This window comes from Macaca nemestrina, chromosome 3 (assembly GCF_043159975.1).
Source record: "Macaca nemestrina isolate mMacNem1 chromosome 3, mMacNem.hap1, whole genome shotgun sequence".
Lineage (NCBI taxonomy): Eukaryota > Metazoa > Chordata > Mammalia > Primates > Cercopithecidae > Macaca > Macaca nemestrina.
Window position 1 is genome coordinate 190,530,229 of NC_092127.1, and position 27,924 is coordinate 190,558,152.

Genomic DNA, 27,924 nt, shown 5'->3' on the forward strand with positions numbered 1-27,924 from the left:
AATGGAAAATTATGAGGCATTGGTAGGCTTTGATCTCTGTAATACACCGCTCTCCACTGTTGCTCAGAAGATTATGTCTGCTATGCATTCAGGTGATTTAGTGGATTCTAAGACTTGGGGAAAGAGTACAGAGAGTAAGTAATTTTTATGAACCTTTCTCTCTCTTGATACTTTGAATGTTAGTTGTTCTAAAGACTAAGAATTGAAAATCGAATGCATCTAGACAGATGAAGCCCAGCTTCTGCGCCTTTTTACACTCAGTGCCGACTGAACTTCTGCTTGCTAACTTTCATGTTCCCTTAACCTTCATTGCTTTAAAAATGTAACACTCTCTTCCTTATTCCAGGTATTTCTGTCAAACATTCCCTTAGAATCTGGATCAGGTATTTTAGTATCTTTGAAAGGGATGCTTTAATCTTGGTTCTCAGGTCATCAAACCTGTACATAGTATTTGCTGTTGTGTGTGGTGAACAAGAGATATGTTTTTGACAATATGTGTATTATACTTCTATAGAAATGTAAACTCTTAGGTGGCAAGGATTATTGGATCAGTGTATATGGGTTTATGACGTGGTATAATAGTAAAAGCAGTGGGGCTGGGCGCGGTGACTTACGCCTGTAATCCTGACACTTTGGGAGGCCAAGGCAGGCGGATCATGAGGTCAGGAGATCGAGACCATCCTGGCTAACACAGTGAAAACCTGTCTCTACTAAAAATACAAAAAATTAGCCTGGTGTGGTGGTGGGCACCTGTAGTCCCAGCTACTCGGGAGGCTGAGGCAGGAGAATGGCATGAACCCAGGAGACAGAGCTTGCAGTGAGCTGAGATCTCCAGCCTGGGTGATAGAGCGAGACTCTGTCTCAAAAAAAAAAAAAGTAAAAGCAGTGATATGCTCACAAATGTCACTGAAATGTTTGTAACACCAGGGTTTTTGGTGTTTTTTTGTTGTCTTTTTTGTTGTCTTTTTTTTGCTACTAGCAAAACAGTTTTTATTTTAAATTTGCAAGTCAATAATTTGTGATTAGTTTCTCCTTCTACAAAATAAGGTATAAGTGAGTGAGATATAATTGAGAAATGAAATTGAATTGAAATAATTGAGAATATTGCTGAATATTAGCACAAAAGCTCTTATAAACACAGCTTCTTGATTAAGATACAGTTGCACTTAACGTTTTGATCCATTCATATTCAGGCAGCTGTTGCTTCTGTACTTTATTATAGTAAAAGTCACTAATAAACTGGTAAGAATTTTTAAGTGCAAATTACATGCCTAGCAATTGATTGTATAAGACACTATCATAATCACATTTATTAGTCCATATTTTTTTGAATAATAGAGTGGTGTATACTTGACAGAGGTGGAAATACACTCCCCTTCAAAAACTGGTAAGAATAACGAAATGCCTCTGGCAGCTATAATATGAGGGTCTGATGAAAAATTTATGACAGTCCATCTCATATCAGCTCTTATTGTTGTCCTAAAATACCTCGTTAATGCCTGGGACGATCACTTGAGCCTAGGCGTTCGAGTCCAGCCTAGGCAACGTAGCAGGATCCCATCTCTGAAAATAAAATACCCTGTTAAAATTCTGGCTTTTGTTTGTTAAAGGTTATTGAGGAGATAAAAGAAAAATATATGATACTACTTTTCTCTCTTGGATTTGGAAAAATAGTGGAATTTTCATAAGGATTTTATATTTTCTATTGCTGTATAACATTATTACTACAAACTTACTGGCTTAAAACAACACAATTATTGTTGTACAGTTTCTGTGCATCAGGAGCCTGGACCTGACTCTGCTAGGTCCTCTGCAAGGGTGGACTCCAGGTATCAGCCAGGGCTGGTGTCTCTCCTGAGGCTGCAGTTGGGGAAGCATTCTCTTCTAAACTCACATGGTTGTTGACAGAATTCATTTTCTTACAGACTTTCAGACCAAGGGTCTCAGTTTCTCACTGGCTGGTGTATGGAAGGTATCCCCAGTTCCTGTCATATGATCCTCTCTGTGGGCAACCTACAATATGGCAGCTCACTTTTTCTAAGCCAGCAAAAGTCTCTCTAACAAGACTGACATTACAGTTTTATATAATGTGATCACATACATGCTGCTGCCTTTGGTGTGTTCTGTTGGTTAGAAGCTAATCAGTAGTCCCATTCACACTCAGAGGGGTGGGGGTTTACGTGAGGACATGATACCAAGAGGCAGGGATCATAGGACCACCTTGGAGTCTTTCCACCACAGATTCTCACCAGTTTTATTCCTTCATCATTTGAATCCAAATTAAAGTTGGATTGCTGGTGGATTATTGATGAGTGATGCTGGAGCTAAAGTTTTAACTGACTCCAGATTCTTGTCAAATACTGAGCTGTTAATGTCAAATTATTCTAAGAAAAGTATTGTAAATTAGCCTTTCATTTCCATGAGCCTATTTCCTACCAAATAAATACCAAAATTAAACTCAGAAATTAATGGAAATAAACTACAAATATTTTTACAAACACTAAGTCACACCAAACTGTTTTAAACCTGTGATACTTGTCATTTTGGGGTCTAATTTTTTTACCTGCTAGACTGACTGAGGTGTCTCAAGATACACTTTCAGTAAAGATTGGACTATTATATCTTCTTGAAATAAGTATAGTTCTTTATTTAAAAACACTTTGTCACGAAAAACACTAAAAATGCAAAACTTAATGTAAGAGAACATCCATGTAACTACCACTTACATTGCCAACACCTCAAAATTTACTTAATTAAAATTTACTCAATTAAAATCTCTCCGTGCTCAAATGTAGTCATTAATTATCCTGCCTTTTATGGCAACCACTTCATAATCATGGGCATTTTATATTATTCCAGATAACTTTTTGGCAGCGATTATTCATTTCTTACCACGGTGAATCCATCCTTGTTTTCTGAGGCACACAGTTACACTACATGGCTCAATCTTGTTGCAGTCAGGTTTGACCAAGTTGCCAGGTGCCTGTCCGTGCGTTGTGAGCTCAAGCGGGTGCCATTTCCAAGGGAGGCTCCAAGACAGCCTGCCTACTTGTCTGGCCTCTTTGCTTCCTGTCAGTCAGAGCTGAAATGATTCTTCTCCAACCCTGCAAATGCTAACAGTGTCCTAGAGGATTGTGGAACAACATGCTAGAAGGATCCTGGGCCCCTGAGTGACTTTAAAAAATAGCTATACCACCTACTGAGACCATTCACCTCAGAACATGAGAGAGAAGTAAACTTACTTTTTTTTTTTTTTTGAGACAGGGTGTTGCTCTGTCGCCCAGGCTGGAGTTCACAGCTCATTGCAGCCTAAACCTCCCAGATTCAAGCAATCCTCCCACCTCAGCCTCCTAAGTAGCTGGGAATACAGGCACTTGCCACCGTGTCTGGCTAATTTTTTATTTTTTTATGGAGATGAGGTCTTACTGTGTTGCCCAGACTGGTCTCAAACTCCTGGGCTCACATGATTCTCCTGCCTCAGCATCTCAAAGTGCTGTGATTACAGGCCTGTCCTACTATTTTTTTTAGTATTATAAATTTTTTCCACAACATTTTTGGGGAGTCTCTTTGTAATACATTAGGAAACATGGGTTTTTTTTTTTTTTTTTTTTTTTTTGAGACAGGGTCTTGCTCTGTCGCCCAGGCTGGAGTGCAGTGGCGCAATCTTGGCTCACTGCAACCTCTGCCTCTTGGGTTCACGCTATTCTCCTGCCTCAGCCTCCCGAGTAGCTGGGACTATAGGCACTCGCCACTATGCCCAGCTAGTTTTTTGTATTCTTTATTAGAGACGGGGTTTCACTGTGTTAGCCAGGATGGTCTCAATCTCCTGACTTTGTAATCCGCCCGCCTCAGCCTCCTAAAGTGCTGGGATTACAGGTGTGAGCTACTGCGCCCGGCCATGTATTTTTTTTTTTAAACTGAAATCTGTAATTCCACACAATTTTCTTTTCTATCTTTTTTTTTTTTTTTTTTTTTTTTTTTGAGACGGAGTCTCATTCTATCACCCAAGCTGTAATGCAGTGGTGCGATCTCAGCTCACTGTGACGTCCCCTTCCTGGGTTCAAGGGATTCTACTGCCACAACCTCCTGAGTAGCTGGGATTACAGGCACCCACCACCATGCCTGGCTAATTTTTGTATTTTTAGTAGAAACGGGGTTTCACCATATTGGTTAGGTTGGTTTTAAACTCCTGACCTCAAATGATCCATCCAACTGCCTCAGCCTCCCAAAGACATTTTCTGAAAATTTTTTTTACATATTTGTATACATGCATACTTACATTATTTTAATATAAAATTGTGAGAAGGTTCAAGTTAATTTTTGCTTGTTGAACCCTCTCCCTTATTATTAACCTATGTTAACAACTTAGTATGTGCGTTTTATATTTTTGTTAATTTTTTTCTATGATTATAACTTCTATGGCTGGAGAGTCATGCACTGCATAATGAATGATGTTTGGTCAACGACAGACTGCACATATGTTGGTGGTCCCATAAGATTATAATGGATCTGAAAAATTCCTGTCTCCTAGTGACATCCTAGCTGTCCTGTTATCATAGCACAATGCATTACATTTTTTTTTTCCCTGAGACAGAGTTTTACTCTTGTCACCCAGGCTGGAGTGCAATGGCGCGATCTCAGCTCACTGCAACCTCCACCTCCCAGCTCAAGTGATTCTCCTGTCTCAGCCTCCTGAGTAGCTGGCATTACAGGCGCCCGCCACCACGCCTGGCTAATTTTTGTATTTTTAGTAGAGGCAGGGTTTTACCATATTGGCCAAGCCGATCTTGAACTCCTGACCTCAGGTGATCTGCCCGCCTTGGCCTCCCAAAGTGCTGAGTTTACAGACATGAGCCACCGTGCCCGGCCGCATTATGTTTTTGTTGTGATGCTGGCATAAACCTACTGCACTACCAGATATATACAAGTATAGCACTCTGTGTATAGTATATATCTATGTCATACCGTCAACTTACACAAACCTAAATGGCATAGCCTACTACACTGTACTGTACTATGTATAATTGTATATACAATTATATGTAGCACATAGTACTTGAAAACAAATGACTATGTTAGTGGTTTATATATTTACAATAGTATATATACTTTTTATCATTGTTTTAGGGTGTACTCTTACTTATGGAAAAAAAGCTAATTGTAAAACAGCTCCAGGCAGGTCCTTCAGGAGGTATCCAGAAGAGGGTACTGTTATCATAGGAAGTGACGGCTACATATGTATTAGTGCCTCTGAAGACCTTCCAGGGGGACAAGATACAGAAGTAGAAGGTGGTGATACTGATGCTTTTTACCCTGTGTAGGCCTAGGCTAATGTGTGTGTGTGTCTTAGTTTTAAGCAAGAAAGTTTAGAACTTTTTTTAAAAGTGAAGTATCTTAATAGAGAAAAGGTTATGGAATCAAGATATGAAGAAAAACTATTTGTGTTCAGCTGTACAATGTGTTTTTGTCTTAAGGTAAATGTTATAAAAGAGTTCAAAAGTTCAAAAAATTTAAAAGTGTATAAAGTAAAAAATGTTAAAATACATTGATTTTATTGAAGAAAGAAAATTTTTTTTTTTTTTTTTTTTTGAGACGGAGTCTCGCTCTGTCGCCCAGGCTGGAGTGCGGTGGCGCAATCTCCACTCACTGCAAGCTCCGCCTCCCGGGTTCAAGCCATTCTCCTGCCTCAGCCTCCCGTGTGGATGGGACTACAGGCGCCCGCCACCTCGCCCGGCTAATATTTGTATTTTTAGTCGAGACGGGGTTTCACCGTTCAGGATGGTCTCGATCTCCTGACCTCGTGATCCGCCCATCTCGGCCTCCCAAAGTGCTGGGATTACAGGCGTGAGCCACCGCGCCCGGCCTGAAGAAAGAAAATTTTTAAAAATAAATGTAGTGTGTCCTAAGTGTATAGTGTTTGTGAAGTCTACAGTAGTGTACAGTAATGCACTAAGTTTCACACTCACTCCCCACTCACTGATTCACCCAGAGCAACTGCCAGTCCTGCAAGCTCCATTATGGTAAGTGCCCTATATAAGTGCCATTTTAAAATCTTTTATACTGTATTTTTACCTATGTTTACACACACAGGTACTTACTGTTGTGTTACAGTTGCCTACAGTATTCAGTACAGTAACATGCTGTACAGGTTTGTAGCCTAGGAGCTATAGGCTAGACCATACAGCCTAGGATTGTAGTAAGCTATGCCATCTAGGTTTGTGTAAGTTCACTATATGACAGCAGTCCCCAACCTTTTGGCACCAGGGACTGGTTTCATGGAAGACAGTTTTTCCATGGCATAGGGGTTGGGGGGATGCTTTCGGGATGAAACTGTTCCACCTCAGATCATCAGGCATTAGATTCTCATAAGGAGCTCACAACCTATTCCTCGCTTGTGCAGTTCACAGTAGGGTTCATGCTCCTATGAGAATCTAATGCTGCTGCTGATCTGACAGGAGGCAGAGCTCAGGTGGGAATGCTCACTCACCTGCTGCTCACTTCCTGCTGTGTGGCCTGGTTCCTAATACTACAGACAGGTACTGGTCCTCAACTCAGGGGTTGGGGATCCTTGATCTGTGATGTTTTCATAACAATGAAGTCACCTAATGATGCGTTTCTCAGAACATACCCCACATAACTGTAATTATAGCTTGTATATATCTGTGCCAACCCCACTCGTCAGGTAGCATTGGCTGAGGCATTTGTTGCAATGTATCACATTTCAGCTTCTGCAGGCTGAATTCTTCTAATCTCCAAGGCCACTCCCCAGTAAGCTGTCTGCTGACAAATCTCAGTCTCAGGGAACCTGATCTGCTACAGCTGGTGGCAGTTGTTGTCTGAGAAAGTAGACATGTGATTTTAGAGTTTGGTCTCCCGCAGGTGAGCTGGCACTGATGACCTCATCACAAGTTGTGGGTGGAATGCAAATAGTAGTAGTGGAGTTAAAAGTTTGGCTCAGCTGAGCGTGGTGGCCCACACCTGTAATCCCAGCACTTTGGGAGGCCGAGACGGGCGGATAACGAGGTCAGGAGACAGAGACCATCCTGGCTAACACAGTGAAATCCCATCTCTACTAAAAATGCAAAAAAATAGCCAGGCGAGGTGGCAGGCGCCTGTAGTCCCAGCCACTCGGGAGGCTGAGGCGGGAGAATGGCGTGAACCCAGGAGGTGGAGCTTGCAGTGAGTCCGGATCGCGCCACTGTGCTCCAGCCTGGGTCGGCGAGAGCGAGAAGACTTTGGCTCAAGGTGGGTTTGTCTGGCTTACCAGTGGGAGCACAATTTAGTGAGTCTGTATTTTTACATAAACAATAGGGGAGAGGAAGCAATCCGATTCGCATTTGTCTCAGGTGAACCTCGGATAGAATTTGACTTTGAATAGAATGGGGAGGCATGTTTGCCATAAGCAGTTCCCACCTTGACTTTTCCCTTTAACTTAGTGACTTGGGGTTCCCAAGATTTATTTTCCTTTCACACTCATCTCTACAAAAAATTAGTGGGGCATGATGGCACGTAATCCCAGCTGTCTGGTGGCTGTAATCCCAGCTATTTGGATGGCTGAGGCAGGGGGATTGTTGCTTGAGTTTGGGAGGTGGAGGTTGCAGGGAGCTGAGATTGTGCCACTGCACTCCAGCCTGGGTAACAGAATGAGACCCTGTTTCAAAAAATAATAATTGTAATAAATTTTATTTAAAAAATAAATCTTTGAGTATCAGATACCTCTGAGACCTGCAGAAATGGCCCCACCCTGAGCGCTCCCGCCGCCCCACAGCTTTGCTTGAGAACAATGGAGAGCTTCTGTCTTGAAAAACAAGACATGCTCCCTCATTATTTTATAATACTTTAGGAAAAGTTTTTGGGGAGGGGAGGGAGAAACAGAAAAACCAAACAACGTTCATAATTCCCCAGATCTTTTTGTATAGTTATACACACGCATACATATGTCATTTCATATGGAACTGTGAAAAGATTCATAAATGTATTGTTCAGGCTTTTTCTTTTTTGCTGCCCCCTCCTCCTCTCCTGGTCATTAAGTCACAAAATAACCCAGCCAAAAAGTACTGGGCCTGTTGCAGTCCAGTCAGGGGACAGAAACCATAGAGTAATTTGAACAGGGAATGTTTAAGGCATTACTAACTAGCAGGATTAGCTACCAGGAATAGCTTTAGAGAAAATTCTAAAGAATCCAGCAATAGCAGACACAGGGAGCAGTTTCCTCCCCTAGGGCTGAAGTGGGGTGCTGAAGGAAGGGACAAATTTAGCAGAATCTCTCCCCTCAAGGCTGAGATTCAGACTGTCAGAGGTTGTGGATGTAGCCCACTGGGTGGCCAAGAAGTTGGCTGACGTGCTTGAGTCAGTCTGGCAAGTGGGAACCCACCTATGGAGTATCACTGAACTCACTGAGAAGTTGGTAGGGGTGCCTGTGAAACTCAATAGGAAGCTGCCCACAGGGATCGACTGAAACTTGTTGAAGGGCTGGCTAGAATGTCTGTGGAAGTAGCTGGAAAGTGGCCAGTGGGGCTGCTCATGGGTGTCTAGTACACTGGCTAAGAGCTGCAGGAGCAAGAAGAAAGGAAAGCAAAGCACAGCAGCCAGAGGCCTCTTCTCTGGCAGCGTCCCTCTAGCACCCTCTGCTGACAGAGGTTAACATCGTGCCAGGTGGCAAAGGAGGTGTATTTTCTGTAGGGCATGCAGTGTGATGAGGGGTGAATTTGTAGCTGAGAGGCAGTACGTTGATAACTGGCACAGGGACAAAAGATTCTACTCCCAAGGAACTGCAGGACCTAACTGGTCATAAATGCAGGCCTGGGAGAGTACCTATGGGTGGGCTGGGTCTGAGGGTACTAGATTAAGGCAGGTGGAACTAAGGTTGGGTAAGGGAAAGTTTATTGATGCGGGATCACTTCAGAGACACTGGATTTGACAACCCGATGAAGAGTCCAAGAGGTGGTGCCAACATACTGCTAGGATGGCTTTTAGTTCCTTGTAGGAGAGGGTTCACACTAAGTGAAGTAGAAATGTTAGAACTGCCAGGGCAGATGGTAAAAGAAGGCATGAAAAGCCAGGAGAGGTGGACATGCTAGAATGTCCATATTGTGGAGGGCTGGGAAACTCAGCAGGTAACAGTGTTCTGCAGAAGGGCGCTCTGGATGCTGTATTTACCAAAGCAATAATGAAAGCTGATGAGGGAGTGGGGAGCATCGGCTTCACTGAGAATCTCAGTGGTGTCCTCTATAGACCAGGGATGATAGTAGGAGATGCCTCCTGATAACAGTGAGGGAGACAGAATCCTGACATAGAGGCCAGGTGGTGGTGTCTGTCAGAAGCAGGGTAGGCACAGCTCTCATAAAGTGACTTCAGACCTGGAACTGACTGACTGAAGGAGAGGCCGGGTCCCCAGGAGGAAGGACTGTGCAACACCATAGCAAGTGTATATGGCAGCTATTCCTACTGTTTTTCCCCCAGGGAAACCTGTGGCCATTTACTCTGAGAACTTATACATGGGAGAGGGGGATACTGAAACGTTCATATGATACTGATGCCTGGAGACCTAAAGTATCATCATGGTTTCTCTGTCAGAGGCACGAGGACTCAAGCAATAAATGGAACCTTGGCCCAGATGACACCATAATGGGAGGGCTCACTCTGAAGCCATTTTCCAAGTCCCCAAATGTTATTTGGAGTGAACAGACTGTTGGAGGAACCCTCAGGTACTGGCTCCTTGGCCTGAGGATGAGAGCTCTCATAGTGAGTAAGCTCAAGTGGATGATGCTGAAACTGCCTTCCCAGCAAAGATAGTGAATTAGTATAGCAGTATGGCAACCCAGGAGAAATGGCAGAAGTTAGTGCCATCCTTAAACACCTACAGGATTCAGGGCACAGGGTGGTCCCTGTCATATATTCATTTAATTCACCAGGTAGGTGCTCATAGAAGTCAGATCCTGGAGAATAACAGTTGACACCATGAATAGTTTTGACCAAGTTATAGCCCTAATGACAGCTGGTGGGCTGGATGTGGCATAGGCAATTTTATTTTTCGTTTTATTTTTTGAGACGGAGTCTCCCTGTGTCGCCCAGGCTGGAGTGCAGTGGCATGATCTCGGCTCACTGCAAGCTCCGCCTTCCGGGTTCACACCATTCTCCTGCCTCAGCCTCCCAAGTAGCTGGTACTACAGGCGCCCGCCACCGCGCCCGGCTTTTTTGTATTTTTAGTAGAGATGGGGTTTCACCCTGTTAGCCAGGATGGTCTTGATCTCCTGATCTTGTGATCCGACCGCCTCGGCCTCCCAAAGTGCTGGGATTACAGGCGTGAGCCACCGCGCCCGGCCATGGCATAGGCAATTAACAAGACCTCAGGTATATGAAATGGAATTACTGATTTGGTGAACACATTCTTTTCCATCCCCGCAGAAATATTCACTCTGAATGGACAATATAAATTTGCACCTTGCCCCAGTGCTATGTTATCCAGCCATCCACTGTTTTGATGACATCATGCCAATCAGCATAAGCAAGAAATGGCAAGTTTGTTAGCCGTCTTGCTGTCCAACACATGGGAGATAAGCCCACAGATATTCTGGGACCCACCACAACCATGAAGTTTTTGGAAGTTTGGTGGTCTGAGGGATAGGTAGGATATCCCCTTGCAAGTAAAGGACAAATTAGTGCCTCTTTTTTTTTTTTTTTTTTTTGAGACAGAGTTTCACTCTTGTTGCCCAGGCTGGAGTACAATGGTGCGATCTCAGCTCACCACAACCTCTGTCCCCCAGGTTCAAGTGATTCTCCTGCCTCAGCCTTCCAAGTAGCTGGGATCACAGGGATGCGCCACCATGCCTGGCTAATTTTGTTGTTGTTGTTGTTAGTAGAGATAGGCTTTCTCCTTGTTGGTCAGGCTGGTCTCGAACTCCCGACCTTAGGTGATCCACCTGCCTTGGCCTCCCAAAGTGCTGAGATTACAGGCGTGAGCCATGGAGCCCGGCCACCTTTTTTTTTTTTTTTTTTCCCGAGAGACTGCGTCTCACTATATTGCTCAGGCTGTCCTCAAATTCTTGGGGTCAGAGTGATCTGCTTCAGTCTCCCAAGTAGCTGGGACTACAAGTGAACACCTGGCAAAATTACTGCATTTTTAAGAATGAAGCATTAAGAATGAAGATGGAAACTGGTCGAGTCATCCTGCAACGTGGTTAACCACATTAACCATTAAGAGTGAACCATAACACCTGATAGGCATCTCTGGGTTTAGGGAGTGGAGGCAGCATATTCTACATTGGGAATACTGCATAGGAAAGCATCCTGTAAGAGGCCTAGGCTGTGAAGCAAGTGGCCCAGCTACTTGGACTTCCAACCCAACAGACCTTATGATGTTAGAGGTATCTGTAGTGGGGAAAGATGCCATGTGAGGCTTAAGGCAAAGCCCCAGCAGGAAAATCTCAATGCAGACCTCCTAGAACTCTGGAGCAAGGCAATGCTATCTGCAGAAAAGAATTATAAATTTTTCAAAAACAAAACTGTCATGCTACTGGGCCCTGGTAGAGATGGAGCGTGAGGCCATGGTGACATCAAGTGACCGTGAGCCAGAACTGCCAGCATGAGCTGGTTCTGTCAGACCCACAGAGAGGTGGGCGTGCAGCTGTCCATTGCAAGTTGGAAGTGGCTCATTTAGTGCTAGGTACAAGCAGGCACAACCAAGCTTCTCGTGTGGCCCAGAACCCATGACATCATCGGTGCTGGCACTGGTACTTCTAAAGGGGGCAGTCTTAAGACCAGCTGATGGAGGCAGGAAAAGTTCGAGCTTGGTTCATGGTGGGTGGGCTCTGAACAGCCTGATTTAGGCAGCCCTGGAAGACAGCGCTCAAGGGAAACCCAATGGGTAGAACGTTGGGTGGTCCCCTTGACTACTTGGTGTGGAAGGAGAAGTGGCCCCAATGTTAACACATTTGGAACTCTTGGGCAATGGTTAGTGGCTTGACAGGTTGCTCAGATACCTGGAATAAGAAAGATTGGAAGATCAGGGGCTTCCTGGAGTAAGGCATGTGGAGGGATCTGTGGGAACAGACATGAAGTACATCCCAGCCGAGAACATTCACCATGAGGACACACCAAACCACCACATTAATAGGACGACTTGGCCAGTTGACATCTACTAGCCTCTGCCATCTGCTGTGCCCATGCTGGCACACTGGGCTCTCTCATGGAATCATGGGGTGGGTAGATGCTGGGCATGGCCCATAGCATGGGGCTCCCCCTCACCAGAGCTGACCTAGCTATTTCTCTGCTGAACATCCAGTCTTCCAACAACAAAGACGAAACACTGAGTCCCCAGTTGCACCTTCCTTGGAGGGAAACAGTCATTTGACAACACTGAATCCCTTGTGCCCTAGAAGCTACAGTGATTCATCTTGGCTGGAACCAACACATGTTATAGGCATGGGTTTGCCTTTCCCGTTCTCATGGATTGAGTCAGCTCCGTCACCCAAGTTTCACAGAGTGTTTGATCCACAGGATCCCGCACACAGCCAAGGAACTGCAGCAGTGGACACATGAGAATGGGACCCACTGGCTCCCTCACAGCCACACACCAAGAAGCTGCCAGCCTGATGGAGCAGCCGGATGGTCTGTGGAAGGCACAGCTCACCTCGTGTGCAGCCTGGAGGTGACACCTGCGATGAAGCAGTCACCTCCAGGGTGCAGTCTGCACTGCAAATCACTGACCAGTACTGATGCAGTGTCCTTGGTTTGTGTGATAAATGGGTCTGGGAACCAAAAGGTGAAACTCATCACTCCCAGTGACCCACTTAGAAATCTGTATTTCTCCCCCACACTCCTCTGGGTTCTTAAGGTTTAAAGGTCTTGACTCTCAAAGGGAAAACCTTTCCAGCAGGGGCAAATGAAGAATGTCATTTAATTTCCAGCTCTGGCTGCTGCCTGGTTATTTCGAGTTCCTCGTGCCAAGAGACTGGCTGGCAAGGAATGTAATTTCCATCTTCTGGGATGACTGACCATGGGCATCAGGTGGAGGTAGAGCTGTTACTGCCACCACACCTGGCTACCGCCACACTTGGCACCACACTGGGGGCAGAGACGCACCCAGGTGATGTGATTGGCCACCTCATGGTCCCCTGCCCAAAGTTGATGGCAAATGCAGGGGCTATGGCCAGAGAAGGGCATGGTGGCCAGGGGCTTATCTCTCAGGGATGAGGGTTTGGGTTACCTGATCAGGTAAACTGAGCCACCTAGAGCAGTAGAGGAGATAGGCAAGGGTGAGGATGAACCCTAGCATGGGCAGTAGAGCGGGGAGATGAATGTAATTTGCAACCTCAAGGCCAGCTGCAGCAACAAGATGTAGTTCATCCCAGTACCTTCCCTTTTTAAATTTCCCCAGGAAAAGGCCCACCAGAATCCTGCAGGAGCTGCTCCCAGAACGTCTCTGAAGCAAGTGGCTATGAGCAGCACAGTGTGGACTGTAGCGAGCACTGTGGCGCCCATATGCCCCTTTAGTACTGAAGCACTGTCCCTGCTCCTGGTACAGCTCCTCCCCAATTGCCTGGCTGCAAAGAACGTCTTTGCTCAAGGGCCCACGCCTTCCCTAGGAGTGACTGGTCCAGTGATTAGTGTGTGCAGGGGTATAAAAGCCCAGCTGCCTTGACCCATTGGGAGACACCTCTGCAGGACTGTGCTCAGCCCAGGGCAGACCTTTGAGTGACTGCATCTTCCTTGGTTGGGTTGTGCCTCCTTCACTCTCCAATCACCTTTTCAAATGCAAGCCTTCATCACAGAGGTGGTCTCCCAGGGGACCCCACCTGTGCCAGTGTTACGTGCATAACATCTTCGTGTACACAAGTGGGGAGATTTAGTCATTATTTTTAAAAATGAGGTCATCATCTTCAGTCAATCACTATAGCTGGAGTCATTTTCCCCCCTGCAATCTATGTTTTAACAAGGTCATTCTTTTTAGTGGCTATATATTTCATGATGTGGATATTATGTAATTTATTCCTCAGTTTTCTTCTGATTGGTATCTACTTTGTTTTCAGTCCTTTGCCAAAATGAGCAATACTGCTATAAACGTTTTGGTTTAAACCTGTTTACTGTTGCATATATTTCTGTGAAACAGCCAAGAGTGAGATTATTTGGTTAGATGATTGATACTATTTTCTGTTTTTGTTGAGACAAGAACACTGCCTCTCTCTCATATATATATATGGCTGGGGTATATATAGATACGTGTGTATATATATGTGTATATGGGTATGTGTGTATATATATATAAAAAGCAGCACACATATCCTGTTACGTTTAGGTCAAAATTTCACAAACCCACACCCAGTTCAGGAAACATCACTAGCATTCCCAGAGGTCCATGTTAAGCTCCCTGTGACCCACTCCTCCCAATTCCCAAGAGTGATGTACGCATTATTAATTTTAATAAGTCTTGACAGTTTGCCTTCTAGAAAGAGTCTAATTATTTACATTTTTACCAGCAATACATGAGACTACCTCTTCCCCTCCGTTTTCAGTTATAGTTAATTTGCATTTCCCTGAGTATTGTATTCGTTTCCTGTTTGGGTTTTCTGTTTTGTGTATTGCCTCTTCCTATTCTTTGCTCATTTTTCTGTTGAATTGTTTGTCTTATCTTGTAAGTGTATGAGAACTTGTTGTATATATAGCAATTAACTCTTTGTCATTTTTGTTCCAAATAGTTTTCCCAATGCATTTATTTTCTTTTTGATGTGGTGCTAGTTGTACCAGCCCTATTAATTAATCTATCCTTGTCTATTGAATTGGAATACTGTCTTTGTTGTATATAAAGACTTGGGATCAGTCTCTGGGTTGTCTGTCCTGTTCTAGAGGTCTTTTCTCTCTCTCTTTTTTTTTTTCTTTTTAAGCTTACATTTTTTTTTTCCCCCCAAGATGAAGTCTTGCCCTATCACCCAGGTTTGAGCGCAGTGGCGTGATCTCAGGTCACTGCAACCTCCGTCTCCCGGGTTTAAGCAATTCTCCTGGCTCAGCCTCCCAAGTAGCTGGGATTGCAGGTGCTTGCCACCACGGACCTGGCTAATTTTTGTATTTTTAGTAGAGGCGGAGTTTCACCATGTTGGCCAAACTGGTTTTGAGCTTCTGACCTCAGGTGATCCACCCGCCTCAGCCTCCCAAAGTGCTGGGACTACAGGCGTGAGTCACCGCACCTGGCCTAAGCTTACATTTCTTGTCTCTTTGTACTTTGAAATTATTTATTAAATTAAAATATCCCTGTAGGGTCTTCAGTTGGAATTGCCTTAAATTTAGAAGAATTAAACATTTTGTGATATATATCCTAATGCTGTGGCTTTTCATTTGTACAGATCTTTTTTTATGCCATTTAATAAGATTTTACATTTTCATCATTGAGAGCCTTGTATCTTTTTTTGTTGTATTTATTCTAAGTATAATGTTTTTATATTGTAAGTGGAATATTTTCCCCTATTTGCATTTCTAGGTTGTTATTTTTCCTGCAGAAGAAATATATGTCACAGTGGTTAAGAGCACAGACTCCCAAATCATATTGCCTGGGATTGGATCTTGGTTCTGTCACTTACTGTTCAGCCCAGGCTTATTGAAATTAAAACAAAAATCTAAGTTAGAAGTTTGTTTTAATGATGTTTTACTGAACCTTTAATTGCTCCACTGCAGTATTCAGTCTAAGAATTTCCCCAAACCTTTAATAATACTTTTAAGGTTTCTATAAATGTTGACCTTAGGTTTTTAGAGTCACGTATTCAAATGCAAATGCCAAATAATGATTTTTTTTTTTTTTTTTTTTTTTTTTTTGAGACGGAGTCTCACTCTGTCGCCCAGGCTGGAGTGCAGTGGCGCGATCTCGGCTCACTGCAAGCTCCGCCTCCTGGGTTCACGCCGTTCTCCTGCCTCAGCCTCCCGAGTAGCTGGGACTACAGGCCCCCGCCACCACACTCGGCGAATTTTTTGTTTTTTTTTTAGTAGAGACGGGGTTTCACCGTGGTCTGGATCTCCTGACCTTGTGATCTGCCCAGCTTGGCCTCCCAAAGTGCTGGGATTACAGGCGTGAGCCACCACGCCAGGCCCAAATAATGATTTTTAATAAATGTTTTATGATTATATAGAGCTATCTTCAGTTAACTTGAAGGTACTTTACATAAACATTTATTGCAATGGTACTAAGCATTTTACTTGTGAATTTTATTACATTGTTTTAAGTAAGTTAATAATGAATAAATAAGCATGATTATAGAGGTTATTTCAGTGTTAACTGTATTACTTAGATATTAGTGTTTCTTTAATGCCCCATGTTTCTTTTTTTGTTGTTTTTAAAAGCTACAGAAGTGATAAACAAATCCAGTGTTAAGTATTCAGTACAACTTGAAGATGGGAAGAATCGATCACCAGAAAAAAAGGTAAATCATTGCAAATATGAGTAATTTTAAACAGATAACACTCATTTGTTCAACAGATACTTATTAAGTGTTCTACTATATGCTAAGCACTGTAGATACAACACCTAAAAAAGAAAAAGAAGGGTGTTCTTGCTCTCCAAGAGCTTATAGTTTAATTTGGATGTGGGGAGGGGCAAGTAAGCGCCGTGAGAGAAGAAGTAAGTTCAGAGTGCTCTGGGACAATAGGAGGGACATCTAACTCAGTTTTGTGCTATTTCATTTTGCCCTTCTGGGTATTGACGAGAAGAATCAGGGGTGTCTTTCTGAAGTCTGAAAATTATATCTGAGTTGAGATCTATTGGATGATTAGGAGTTGATCAACCTAGGCTGGATGCAGTGGCTCACACAGGTAATCCTAGCACGTTGGGAAGCTGAGCAGGGTGGATCACTGGAGGCCAGGAATTTGAGACCAGCTTGGGCACCATAAGGAGACTCTGTCTCTACAAAAAATAATACAAAAAAAAAAAAATTAACTGAGCATGGTGGCCTGCTCCTGTAGTCCCAACTACTCAGGAGGCTGAGGCTGGAGGATCACTTGAGCCAAGGAGTTTGAGGCTGCAGTGAGCTGTGATTGCACTCCAGCCTGGGCAACAGAGCAAGGCTCAGTCTCTAAAAAATAGAAATAAAAAATAAAAAGATCCCCACCTTTAAGGGAGTAGGGGCAGGACATTGAGAACATTTTCAGATAAGGGAAGAAAGCTTGGAACTTTGGGTAGTGGAAATAATAGAAGTTCAGAAAGGTAGGGATATAACATTCACAATGGGTGCGTTATGTGGTACGGGCTAGAGAGGAGATATAAGAAGAGGTTGTGGCCGGGCGCGGTGGCTCACACCTGTAATCCCAGCACTTCGGGAGGCTGAGGCAGGCGGATCATGAGGTCAGGAGATGGAGACCATCCTGGCTAACATGGTGAAACCCCGCCTCTACTAAAAATACAAAAATTAGCCGAGCGTGGTGGCGGGCGCCTGTAGTCCCAGCTACTCGGGAGGCTGAGGCAGAAGAATGGCGTGAACCTGGGAGGCGGAGCTTGCAGTGAGCTGAGATCGCTCCACTGCACTCCAACCTGGGGGACAGAGCGAGACTCCGTCTCAAAAAAAAAAAAAAAGAAAAAGAAAAGGTCATATCACCAAAGACCTTGTGTATGAAAGTGGTAGAGGCTACATAATGTTTAAGAGAATGGACTTTGGAGTAAACTACCTGTGTTCAAGTCCCAAGCTAACTAAATTTAAACCTAAACTCCCTATAGTAAAGTGAGATAATAGGACCTGTCTCTTGGGTTGATGGGATAATTATTTTTCCCTGGGCTCATAGGATGATTATCTGCCCTTGGAGTGGAGGGAAGAGGTATCTTCCACAGAGAAGGGACTCTTCTCTTCTTCCCTCTGTAAATGAATGGAAATTGTATCTCTCAGTGGTGAACAAACTGTGCTCCTTGGATCCCGAAGGCAGGGGTCTGCAAACTTTTTGCTCCCTTTCTCTCAAAATAATTTTGTTGTTTTTGTTTGTTTGTTTGTTCGAGACAGCCCCTCACTCTGTTGCCCAGGGTGGAGTGCAGTGGTGTGATCACAACTTACTGCAATTTTCACCTCTACCTCCGCCACCGTGCCCAGCTAATCAATTGAGTCCTGGACTCAAGTGATCCTCCCAACTCAGCCTCCCAAGTAGCTGACACTAGAGGCACACACTATCATTGCCCAGCTAATTTTTGTATTTTTGGTAGAGACAGGGTTTCACCATGTTGCCCGGGGTGGCCTCAAACTCCTGGGCTCAAGCAATCCTCCCGCCTTGGCCTCCCAAAGTGCTGGGATTACAGGTGTGAGCCCCCATGCCTGGCCATCTCAAACTGTGTGTACTGCCTGATATATTTTAAAGTTGAAATTTAAAGTCTTTATCACAAGTTTAAAAAATTGCAAAGTACGTGATTTCTGCTCTATCGTTAATATTGACATTTTTACTGTTACATTATTTAAAATATATTCACAAAAATTAAATACTGCACTTTGACAACTTGATATCCACAATCATCTCATTATTATTATTATTATTATTATTATTTGGAGATGGAGTCTTGCTGTGTCACCTTCACTGGAGTGCAGTGGCGCGATCTCGACTCACTGCCACCTCCGCCTCCTGGGTTAAGCAATTCTCCTGCCTCAGCCTCCTGAGTAGGTGGGATTGATTACAGGTGCCCACCACCACACCCAGCTAATTTTTGTATTTTTAGTAGATATGGAGTTTCACCATGTTGGTCAGGCTGGTCTCGAACTCCTGACCTCAGGTAATCTGCCCGTCTCGGCCCCCTAAAGTGTTGGGATTATAGGTGTGAGCCACCGTGCCTGGCCTATTTTATTTATTAATTAATTTATTTACTTATTTATTATTTTTTGAGATGGAGTCTCACTCTGTCACCAAGGCGGGAGTGCAGTGATGCGATCTTGGCTCACTGCAACCTCCGTTTCCCGGGTTTAAGCGATTCTCCTGCCTCAGCCTCCCGAGCAGCTGGATTTACAGCGCACACCACTATGCCCAGCTAATTTTTATGTTTTTAGTAGAGACAGGGTTTCACCATATTGGCCAGGTTGGTCTGGAACTCCTGACCTCATGATCCACCTGCCTGGGCCTCCCAAAGTGTTGAGATTACAGGCGTGAGCCACCATGCCCGGCCTGTTTTTATTATTATTATTATTTTGAGACTTTCTCACTGTGTCGCCCAGGCTGAAGTACAGTGTGGTGTGACCATGGCTCACTGTAGCCTTGACCTCCTGGGCTCAGGTGATCTTCTCACCTCAGCCTCCTGAGTAGCTGGGACTATAGGCACAGGACACCACGCCCAGCTAATTTTTCTATTCTTTGTAGTAAGACAGGATTTTGCCATTTTGCCCAGACTGGTCTTGAACTCCTGGGCTCAAGCAGTCCTCCTGCCTCAGCCTCCCAAAGGGCCAGGATTACAGGTGTGAGCCACTGTGCCCAGCCCACAATAATCCCCTTAAAAAAGACAGAGCAATATCTTCAACAGTTTGAAATTTTATATTTTTCTTTTTCTCCTTGAATTCCTTTCTTGTTTACTCCTCCACGGAATTGTTAATGTAATTTTATGCTTGAAAGCCTACTCTTGGAAACCATGTATTTATCTGAAACAAAAATACAAGTATGCATTAAAAATTTTCATGACATATGACCAAGCGTTAAAACATTTTCTTTCAAAATTATTTAAAATGTAATATTAATGTAGTCATTCAAAGCAACATATATGTGTGTGTGTGTGTGTGTGTGTGTGTGTGTGTGTATATATATATATATATATAAAATAAGCCTTGACTGGGTACGTTGGCTCACACCTGTAATCCTAGCACTTTGGGAGGCCAAGGCAGGCAGATTGCTTGAGTCCAGGAGTTTGAGACCAGCCTGGGGAACATGGTGAAACCTCACTCTACTAAAAATAGAAAAATTTGCTGGGTGTGGTGGTGAACCCCTGTAGTCACAGCTACATGGGAGGCTGAGGTGGAAGGATCACCTAAACCAGGGACATGGAGGTTGCAGTGAGCTGAGATTGTTGCCTGGGCAACAGAGCAAGACCCTGTCTCAAAAAAAAAAAAAAAAAAAAAGGAAAAGAGAAGAAACCTTAAAAATAAAGTGTTATCATAAATAAGTTCTATAATGAAATGGATAGGATTGCTTTCCCCACCTTGATTAGTTTGTGGATCTATGAATGTATATTGTACATTGATGGAATGAGAATGAGACAGGTAGAGAACTGCTATTGAGTTGGGTTTAATTTTTTTTTTTTTTTTCAAGACAGAGTCTTGCTCTGTCACCCAGGCTGGAGTGCAATGGCATGATCTTGGCTCACTGCAACCTCCACCTTCCGGGTTCAAGCGATTCTCCTGCCTCAGCCTCCTGAGTAGCTGGGATTACAGGCATGCGCCACCATGCCCAGCTAATTTTTGTATTCTTAGTAGAGACGAGGTTTCTCCATGTTGGCCAGAATGGTCTCGAACTCTTGACCTCATGATCCGCCCACCTCAGCCTCGCAAAGTGCTGGGATTACAAGTGTGAGCCCCTGCGCCTGGCCCCAAAAATTTTTTTTAGTAGACAGATTAACATATTATTAAATAGTTTTGGTGATTTCATTTTCTCTATAAATGGTCTTTACTTGGAAGTTGTAAATTATTAATCTTCTCTCTTATGCACATATGCAACATATTCCTATCCATGACATCTCTCATTACGTGCATTGATTCCCAGAACAGGGGCTTGTTGGAGGCTTTTGAGCTTTTTTTTTGAGACAGAGTTTCATTCTTGTCACCCAAGATGGAGTGCAATGGTGCAGTCTCGGCTCACTGCAGCCTCCACCTCCTGGATTCAAGTGATTCTCCTGCCTCAGCCTCCCAAGTAGCTGGAATTACACAGGCGCCTGCCACCATGCCCAGCTAATTTTTGTATTTTTAGTAGAGACGGAGTTTCACCTTGTTGGCCAGACTCATCTCAAATTCCTGACCTCAAGTGATCCACCTGCCTCAGCCTCCCAAAGTGCTGGGATTACAGGTGTGAGCTACTATGCCTGACTGGCTTTTGAGCTCTTGATCCAGATATGCATGCCTACCTTGGTTGAGAAAAATCACTGCTCTAGAAGACACTATGTGGTTTCCTTAGAAGGTTTGATCATAGAGGCCGGGCGCAGTGGCTCACGCCTGTAATCCCAGCACTTTGGGAGGCCGAGGCAGGTGGATCACCAGGTCAGGAGATAGAGACCATCCTGGCTAACACAGTGAAACCCCGTCTCTACTAAAAATACAAAAAAAAAATTAGCTGGGCATGGTGGTGGGCGCCTGTAGTCCCAGCTACTCGGGAGGCTGAGGCAGGAGAATGGCGTGAACCCGGGAGGGGAAGCTTGCAGTGAGCCCAGATCGCACCACTGCACTCCAGCCTGGGCGACAAAGCCAGACTCTGCCTCAAAAAAAAAAAAAAAAAAGAAGTTGTGATTATAGATAATATGAAGATTGTGTCTCTGTATTACTTTAGACAAGTTTTTACCAGAAATTAGTTTGGTTTATAAATCTGTCTTAGGAATCCATATTCTAATGAAATATTTTCCATTTTTCTGTAGAATCTTAAATCTTTAAGAAGTCAGACATCAAGAGGTTCCGCTAAGCTCTCTCCTCAGTCCTTCGGTGTCAGACTCACAGATCAGCTATCTACTGACCAAAAACAGAAGAGCATCAGCTCATTGGCTCTTTCAAGTTGTTTAATTCCACAGTATAATCAAGAGGCTTCAGTTCTACAGAAAAAGGAGCATGAAAGAAAGCATTTCCTAATGGAGACTATAAATAATGAAAATAAAGGAAGCATTAATCTTAAAAGAAAACATATTACATATAATAATTCTTCAGAGAAAACAAGTAAACAAATGGCATTGGAAGAAGATACTGATGAGGCTGAAGCCTACCTAAATTCTGGGAACTCAGGAGCATTGAAAAAACATTTTTGTGATATTAGGCATTTGGATGATTGGGCAAAAAGCCAGCTGATTGAAATGCTCAAACAGGCAGCAGCCCTGGTGGTAACTCTGATGTATACTGATGGTTCCACCCAGTTAAGAGCTGACCAGGTTAGTAAACAGTGATGGTTTTTGTTTGCTGTCTTGACACCATAAAAGAAGCCCATTTTCTTAGTGTCTGATTTTGATAGGAGAGCTAGAAACAAGATTTTAAGGCTTTCCCTCCCCTCCAGTGGTAAGTGATTGACAATGGATAGCTCCCATCGGTTTCTTAGGAAACTGCAAAACTGTTTTCCAGAGTGGGTGTGCCATTTTACTTTCCACCAGCAGTGTACTAGGGTTTCAAATTCTCCACCTCCTTGTCAACACTTGTTGTTGTCTATTTTTTTTTTATTTTAGCCATTCTAGTGATTCTGAAGTGGTATTTCATGGTGGTTTTAAATTGTATTTCCCTATTACCTAGTGACATTGAGCATCTTTTCATGTGCTTATTGGCCATTCGTATATCTTCTTTGATATCTTCTTTCTGTTTTGATGATTTGATGAAATATCTGTTCAAATTTTTTGCCCATTTTAAAATTGGGTTATTTGTGTTTTATTTTGGATCTGTAAGCATTCTTTATACATTATGATACAAGTCTCTTATAAGATATAACATTTATACTTCTGCCAATTTCTGGCTTATTTTTAAAGAATTTATTGAGGGTGTCTTTTGAAGCACAATATTTTAAAAATTTGATCTCTGTTAATTTTTTAAAAAAATCTTTCCCTCCCTCCCTCCCTTCTTTCCCTTCCTCCCTTCCTTCTTTCCCTCCCTCCCTCCCTCCCTCCCTCCCTCCTTCCCTCCCTCTCCTTTCCTCTCTTTTCCTCTTCTTTCCTCTCCTTTCCTGCACCCATCACCCAAGCAGTATACACTGCACACAATTTGTAGTCTTTTATCCCTCACCCCCTTCCCACCCTTTCCTCCTGAGTCCCCAAAGTCCATTGTGTCATTCCTATGCCTTTGCATCCTCATAGCTTAGCTCCCACTTATGAGTGAGAACATACAATGTTTGATTTTCCATTCCTGACTGACTTCACTTAGAATAGTAGTCTCCAGTCTCATCCAGGTCACTGCAAATGCCATTAATTCATTCATTTTTATGGCCAAGTAGTATTCCATCATATGTATATAGCACAGTTTCTTTATTCACTCCTTGATTAATGGGCATTTGGGTTGGTTCCACATTTTTGCAATTGCAAATTGTGCTGCTATAACCATGCATGTGCAAGTATCTTTTTCATATAATGACTTCTTTTCCTCTGGGTAGGTACCCAGTAGTGGGACTGCCGGATCAAATGGTAGTTCTACTTTTAGTTCTTTAAGGAATTTCCACACTGTTTGCCATAGTGGTTGTACTAGTTTACATTCCCACCAGAAGTATAGAAGTGTTCCCTGTTCAGTGCATCCATGCCAATATCTATGATTTTTTGACTTTTTGATTATGGCTATTGCAGGAGTAAGGTGGTATTGCATTGTGGTTTTGATGTGCATTTCCATGATCATTAGTGATATTGAGCATTTTTTCATACATTCGGTGGCCATTTTTACATCTTCTTTGGAGAATTGTCTATTCATGTCCTTAGCCCACTTTTTGATGGGATTGTTTGTTTTTTTCTTGCTAATTTGTTTGAGTTCATTGTAGATTAAGGATATTAGTCCTTTGTCAGATATATGGATTGTGAAATTTTTCTCCCACTCTGTGGGTTGTCTGTTTACTCTGCTGACTATTCCTTTTGCTATGCAAAAGCTTTTTAGTTTAATTCTTGTTAATTTGTTTGAGTTCATTGTAGATTAAGGATATTAGTCTTTGTCAGATGTATGGATTGTGAAAATTTTCTCCCACTCTGTGGGTTGTCTGTTTCCTCTGCTGACTATAGCTTTTGCTATGCAAAAGCTTTTTAGTTTAATTAAGTCTCAGTTATTTATCTTTGTTTTTATTACATTTCCTTCTGGGTTCTTGGTCATGACATCCTTGCCTAAGCCAGTGTCTAGGAGGGTTTTTCCAATGTTATCTTCTAGAATTTTTATAGTTTCAGGTATTAGATTTAAGTCTTTGATCCATCTTGAGCTGACATTTGTATAATGTGAGAGATGAGGATCCAGTTTCATTTTACATGTGGCTTGCCAATGATCTCAGCACTATTTGTTGAATAGGGTGTCCTTTCCCCACTTTATGTTTTTGTTTGCTTTGTCGAAGATCAGTTGGCTATAAGTATTTGGGTTTATTGCTGGGCGCAGTGGCTCACACCTGTAATCCCAGCACTTTGGGAGGCCGAGGCGGGAGGATCATGAGGTCAGGAGATCGAGACCATTCTGGCTAACACAGTGAAACCCCGTCTCTACTAAAAATACAAAAATTAGCCGGGCGTGGTGGCGGGTGCCTGTAGTCCCAGCTACTCGGGAGGCTGAGGCAGGAGAATGGCGTGAACCTGGGAGGCAGAGCTTGCAGTGAGCTGAGATCACGCCACTGGACTCCAACCTGGGCGGCAGAGCGAGACTCTGTCTCAGAAAAAAACAAAGTATTTTGGTTGATTTCTGGGTTTTCTATTTGCTTCAATTGGTCTGTGTGCCTATTTTTATGCCAGTACCATGCTGTTTTGGTAATGATGCTTATAGTATAGTTTGAAATCAGGTACTGTGATGCCTCCAGATTTGTTCTTTTTTTTTTTTTTTTTTTTTTTTTTTTTTTTGAGACAGAGTCTTGCTCTGTCACCCAGGCTGGAGTGCAGTGGTGTGATCTCAGCTCACTGCAACCTCCAACTCCTGGGTTCAAGTGATTCTTCTGCCTCAGCCTCGCAAGTAGCTGGGACTACAGGTGCCTGCCACCACGCCTGGCTAATTTTTGTATTTTTAGTAGAATGAGGTTTCACCATATTGGCCAGGTTGGTCTTGAACTCCTGACCTGGTGTTCTACCCACCTTGGCCTCCCAAAGTGCTGGGATTACAGGTATGAGCCACCATGCCTGGCCTAGGATTGTTTTTTATAGTTCTGTGAAGAATGATGGTGGTATTTTGATGGGAATTGCATTGAATTTGTAGATTGTTTTTGGCAGTGTAGTCATTTTCACAATATTGATTCTACCCATCCATGAGCATGGGATGTGCTTCCATTTGTTTGTGTCATCTGTTATTTCTTTCAGCAGTGTTTTGTAGTTTTCCATGCAAAGGTCTTTCACCTCCTTGGTTAGGTATATTCGTAAGTATTTTATTTTTTTGCAGCTATTGTAGAAGGGGTTGAGTTCTTGATTTGATTCTCAGCTTAGTCACTGTTAGTGTATAGAAGAGCTACTGATTTGTGTACCTTAATTTTGTGTCCAGAAACTTGACTGAATTCTTTCATCAGTTATAGGAGCTTTCTGGAGGAATCTTTAAGGTTTTCTAGGTAAACAATCATGTAATCAGCAAATAGTGACAGCTTGACTTCCTCTTTATTGATTCGGTTGCTTTTTATTTCTTTCTTTTGTCTGATTGCTCTGGCTAGGACTTCCAGTACTATATTGAAGGGAAGTGGTGAGAGTGGGCATCCTTGTCTTGTTCCAGTTCTCACGGGGAATGCTTTCAACTTTTCTCCATTAAGTATTATGTTGCCTGTGGGTTTATAATAGATGGCTTTTATTATATTGAGGTATGTCCCTTGTGTGCCAATTTTGCTGAGAGTTTTAATAATAAAGCAATGCTGGATTTTGCTGAATGCTTTTTCTGCATCTATTGAGATGATCATGTGATTTTTGTTTTTAATTCTGTTTATGTGACGTATCACATTTATTGACTTGCATATGTTAGACCATCCCTGTATCCCTGGTATGAAACCCACTTGATCATGGTGGGTTATCTTTTTGATATGTTGTTGGATTTGGTTAGCTAGTATTTTGTTAAGGACTTTTGCATCTATGTTCATCAGGGATATTGGTCTGTAGTTTTCTCTTTTGGTGATATTCTTTCCTGGTATTGGTACTAGGGTGATACTGACTTCATAGAATGATTTAGTGAGGATTCCCTCTTTTTCTATCTTGTGGAATAGTGTCAATAGGATCAGTACTGATTCTTCTTTGAATGTCTGGTAGAATTCTGTTGTGAATCTGTCTGGTCCTGGACTTTTTTTGTTGGTAATTGTTTTGTTACCATTTCAATCTCACTGCTTGTTATTGATTTGTTCAGGACGTCTAATTCTTCCTGATTTAAACTAGAAGGGTTGTATCTTTCCAGGAATTTATCCATATCCTCTAGATTTTCGAGTTTATGTTTGTAAAGTTATTCATAGTAGCCTTGAGTGATCTTTTGCATTTTTGTGGTGTCAGTTGTTGTATCTCCCATTTTGTTTCTAATTGAGCTTATTTGGATTTTCTCTCTTCTTTTATTGGTTAATCTTGGTAATGGTCTATCAATTTTATTTATCTTTTCAAAGAACCAGCTTTTTGTTTCATTTATCTTTTTTTTTTTTTTTTTTTTTTTTGAGACAGAGTTTTGCTCTCGTGCAGGCTGGAGTGCAATGGCGCAATCTCAGCTCGCTGCAACCTCTGCCTCCCGGGTTCAAGTGATTCTCCTGCCTCAGCCACCCAAGTAGCTGGGATTACAGGCGTGTACCACCACACCTGGCTAATTTTTTGTATTTAGTAGAGACGGGGTTTCACCATGTTGGTCAGACTGGTCTCCAACTCCTGACCTCAGGTGATCCGCCCTCCTCTGCCACCCAAAGTGCTGGGATTACAGGCATGAGCCACCGTGCCTGGCATTTGTTTCATTTATCTTTTGTATTTTGTTTGTTTGTTTGTTTCAATATCATTGAATTCCGCTCTGATCGTGGTCATTTCCTTTCTTCTGCTGGGTTTAGGTTTGGTTTGTTCTTGTTTCTGTAGTTCCTTGAGGTATGACCTTAGATTGTCTGTGCTCTTTCAGACATTTTTTTGTTTGTTTGTTTTTGAGATGGAGTCTTGCTCAGTCACCCAGGCTGCAGTGCAGTGGCGCGATCTTGGCTCACTGTGAGCTCCGCCTCCTGGGTTCATGCTGTTCTCTGCCTCAGCCTCCCCAGTAGCTGGGTCTACAGGCACCCGCCACCACGCCTGGCTAATTTTTTTTGTATTTTTAGTAGAGACGAGGTTTCACCATGTTAGCCAGGATGGTCTCGATCTCCTGACCTTGTGATCTGCCCGCCTCGGCCTCCCAGAGTGCTGGGATTACAGGCGTGAACCACCGCACCTGGCCAGACTTTTTGATGTAGGTGTTTAGGGCTATGAACTTTCTTCTTAGCACTGCCTTTGCTGTATCCAAGAGGTTTTGATAGATTGTGTCACTGTTGTCCTTCAGTTTGAAGAATTTTTTTTTTTTTTTTAAAGGGAGTCTTACTATGTTGCCAGGCTGGAGTGCCGTGGCAGATCTTGGCTCACTGCAACCTCTGCTTCCCAGGTTCAAGTGATTCTCCTGCCTCAGCCTCCCAAGTAGCTGAGATTATAGGCACGTGCCACCATGCCCAGCTAATTTTTGTATTTTTAGTAGAGACGGGATTTCACCATGTTGGCCAGGATGATCTCAATCTCCTGACCTCATAATCTGCCCTCCTCGGCCTCTCAAAGTGCTGGGATTACAGGCGTGAGCCACCATGCCCAGCCCAGTTTGAAGAATTGTTTAATTTCCATCTTGATTTCATTTTTGAGCCAATGATCATTCAGGAGCAGGTTATTTGATTTCCATGTATTTATATGGTTTTGAAGGTTCCTTTTGGAGTTGATTTACAGTTTTATTCCACTGTGGCCTGAGAGAGCGCTTGATATAAGTTCAGTTTTCTTAAATTTACTGAGGCTCATTTCATGGCCTATCATATGGTCTATCTTGGAGAAAGTTCCATGCACTGATGAATGGAATGTATATTCTGTGGTTGTTGAGTAGAATGCTCTGTAAATATCTGTTAAGTCTGTTTGTTCCAGGGTACAGTTTAAATCCA

General features: G+C 43.1%; 1 protein-coding gene across 1 annotated transcript in view; it reads left to right on the forward strand.

Annotated features, from left to right (window-relative positions):
• The first annotated feature begins 1 nt into the window (after position 1).
• LOC105483936 (DNA polymerase nu) overlaps positions 2 to 27,924 on the forward strand; it is a 156,814-nt gene continuing 128,891 nt past the window's right edge. Inside the window, exons 1-3 of the mRNA XM_071093915.1 lie at positions 2 to 134; positions 16,327 to 16,406; positions 21,554 to 22,054. Of these exons, the coding sequence (XP_070950016.1) occupies positions 2 to 134; positions 16,327 to 16,406; positions 21,554 to 22,054 (714 nt within the window). The remainder of the gene's footprint in view (positions 135 to 16,326; positions 16,407 to 21,553; positions 22,055 to 27,924) is intronic.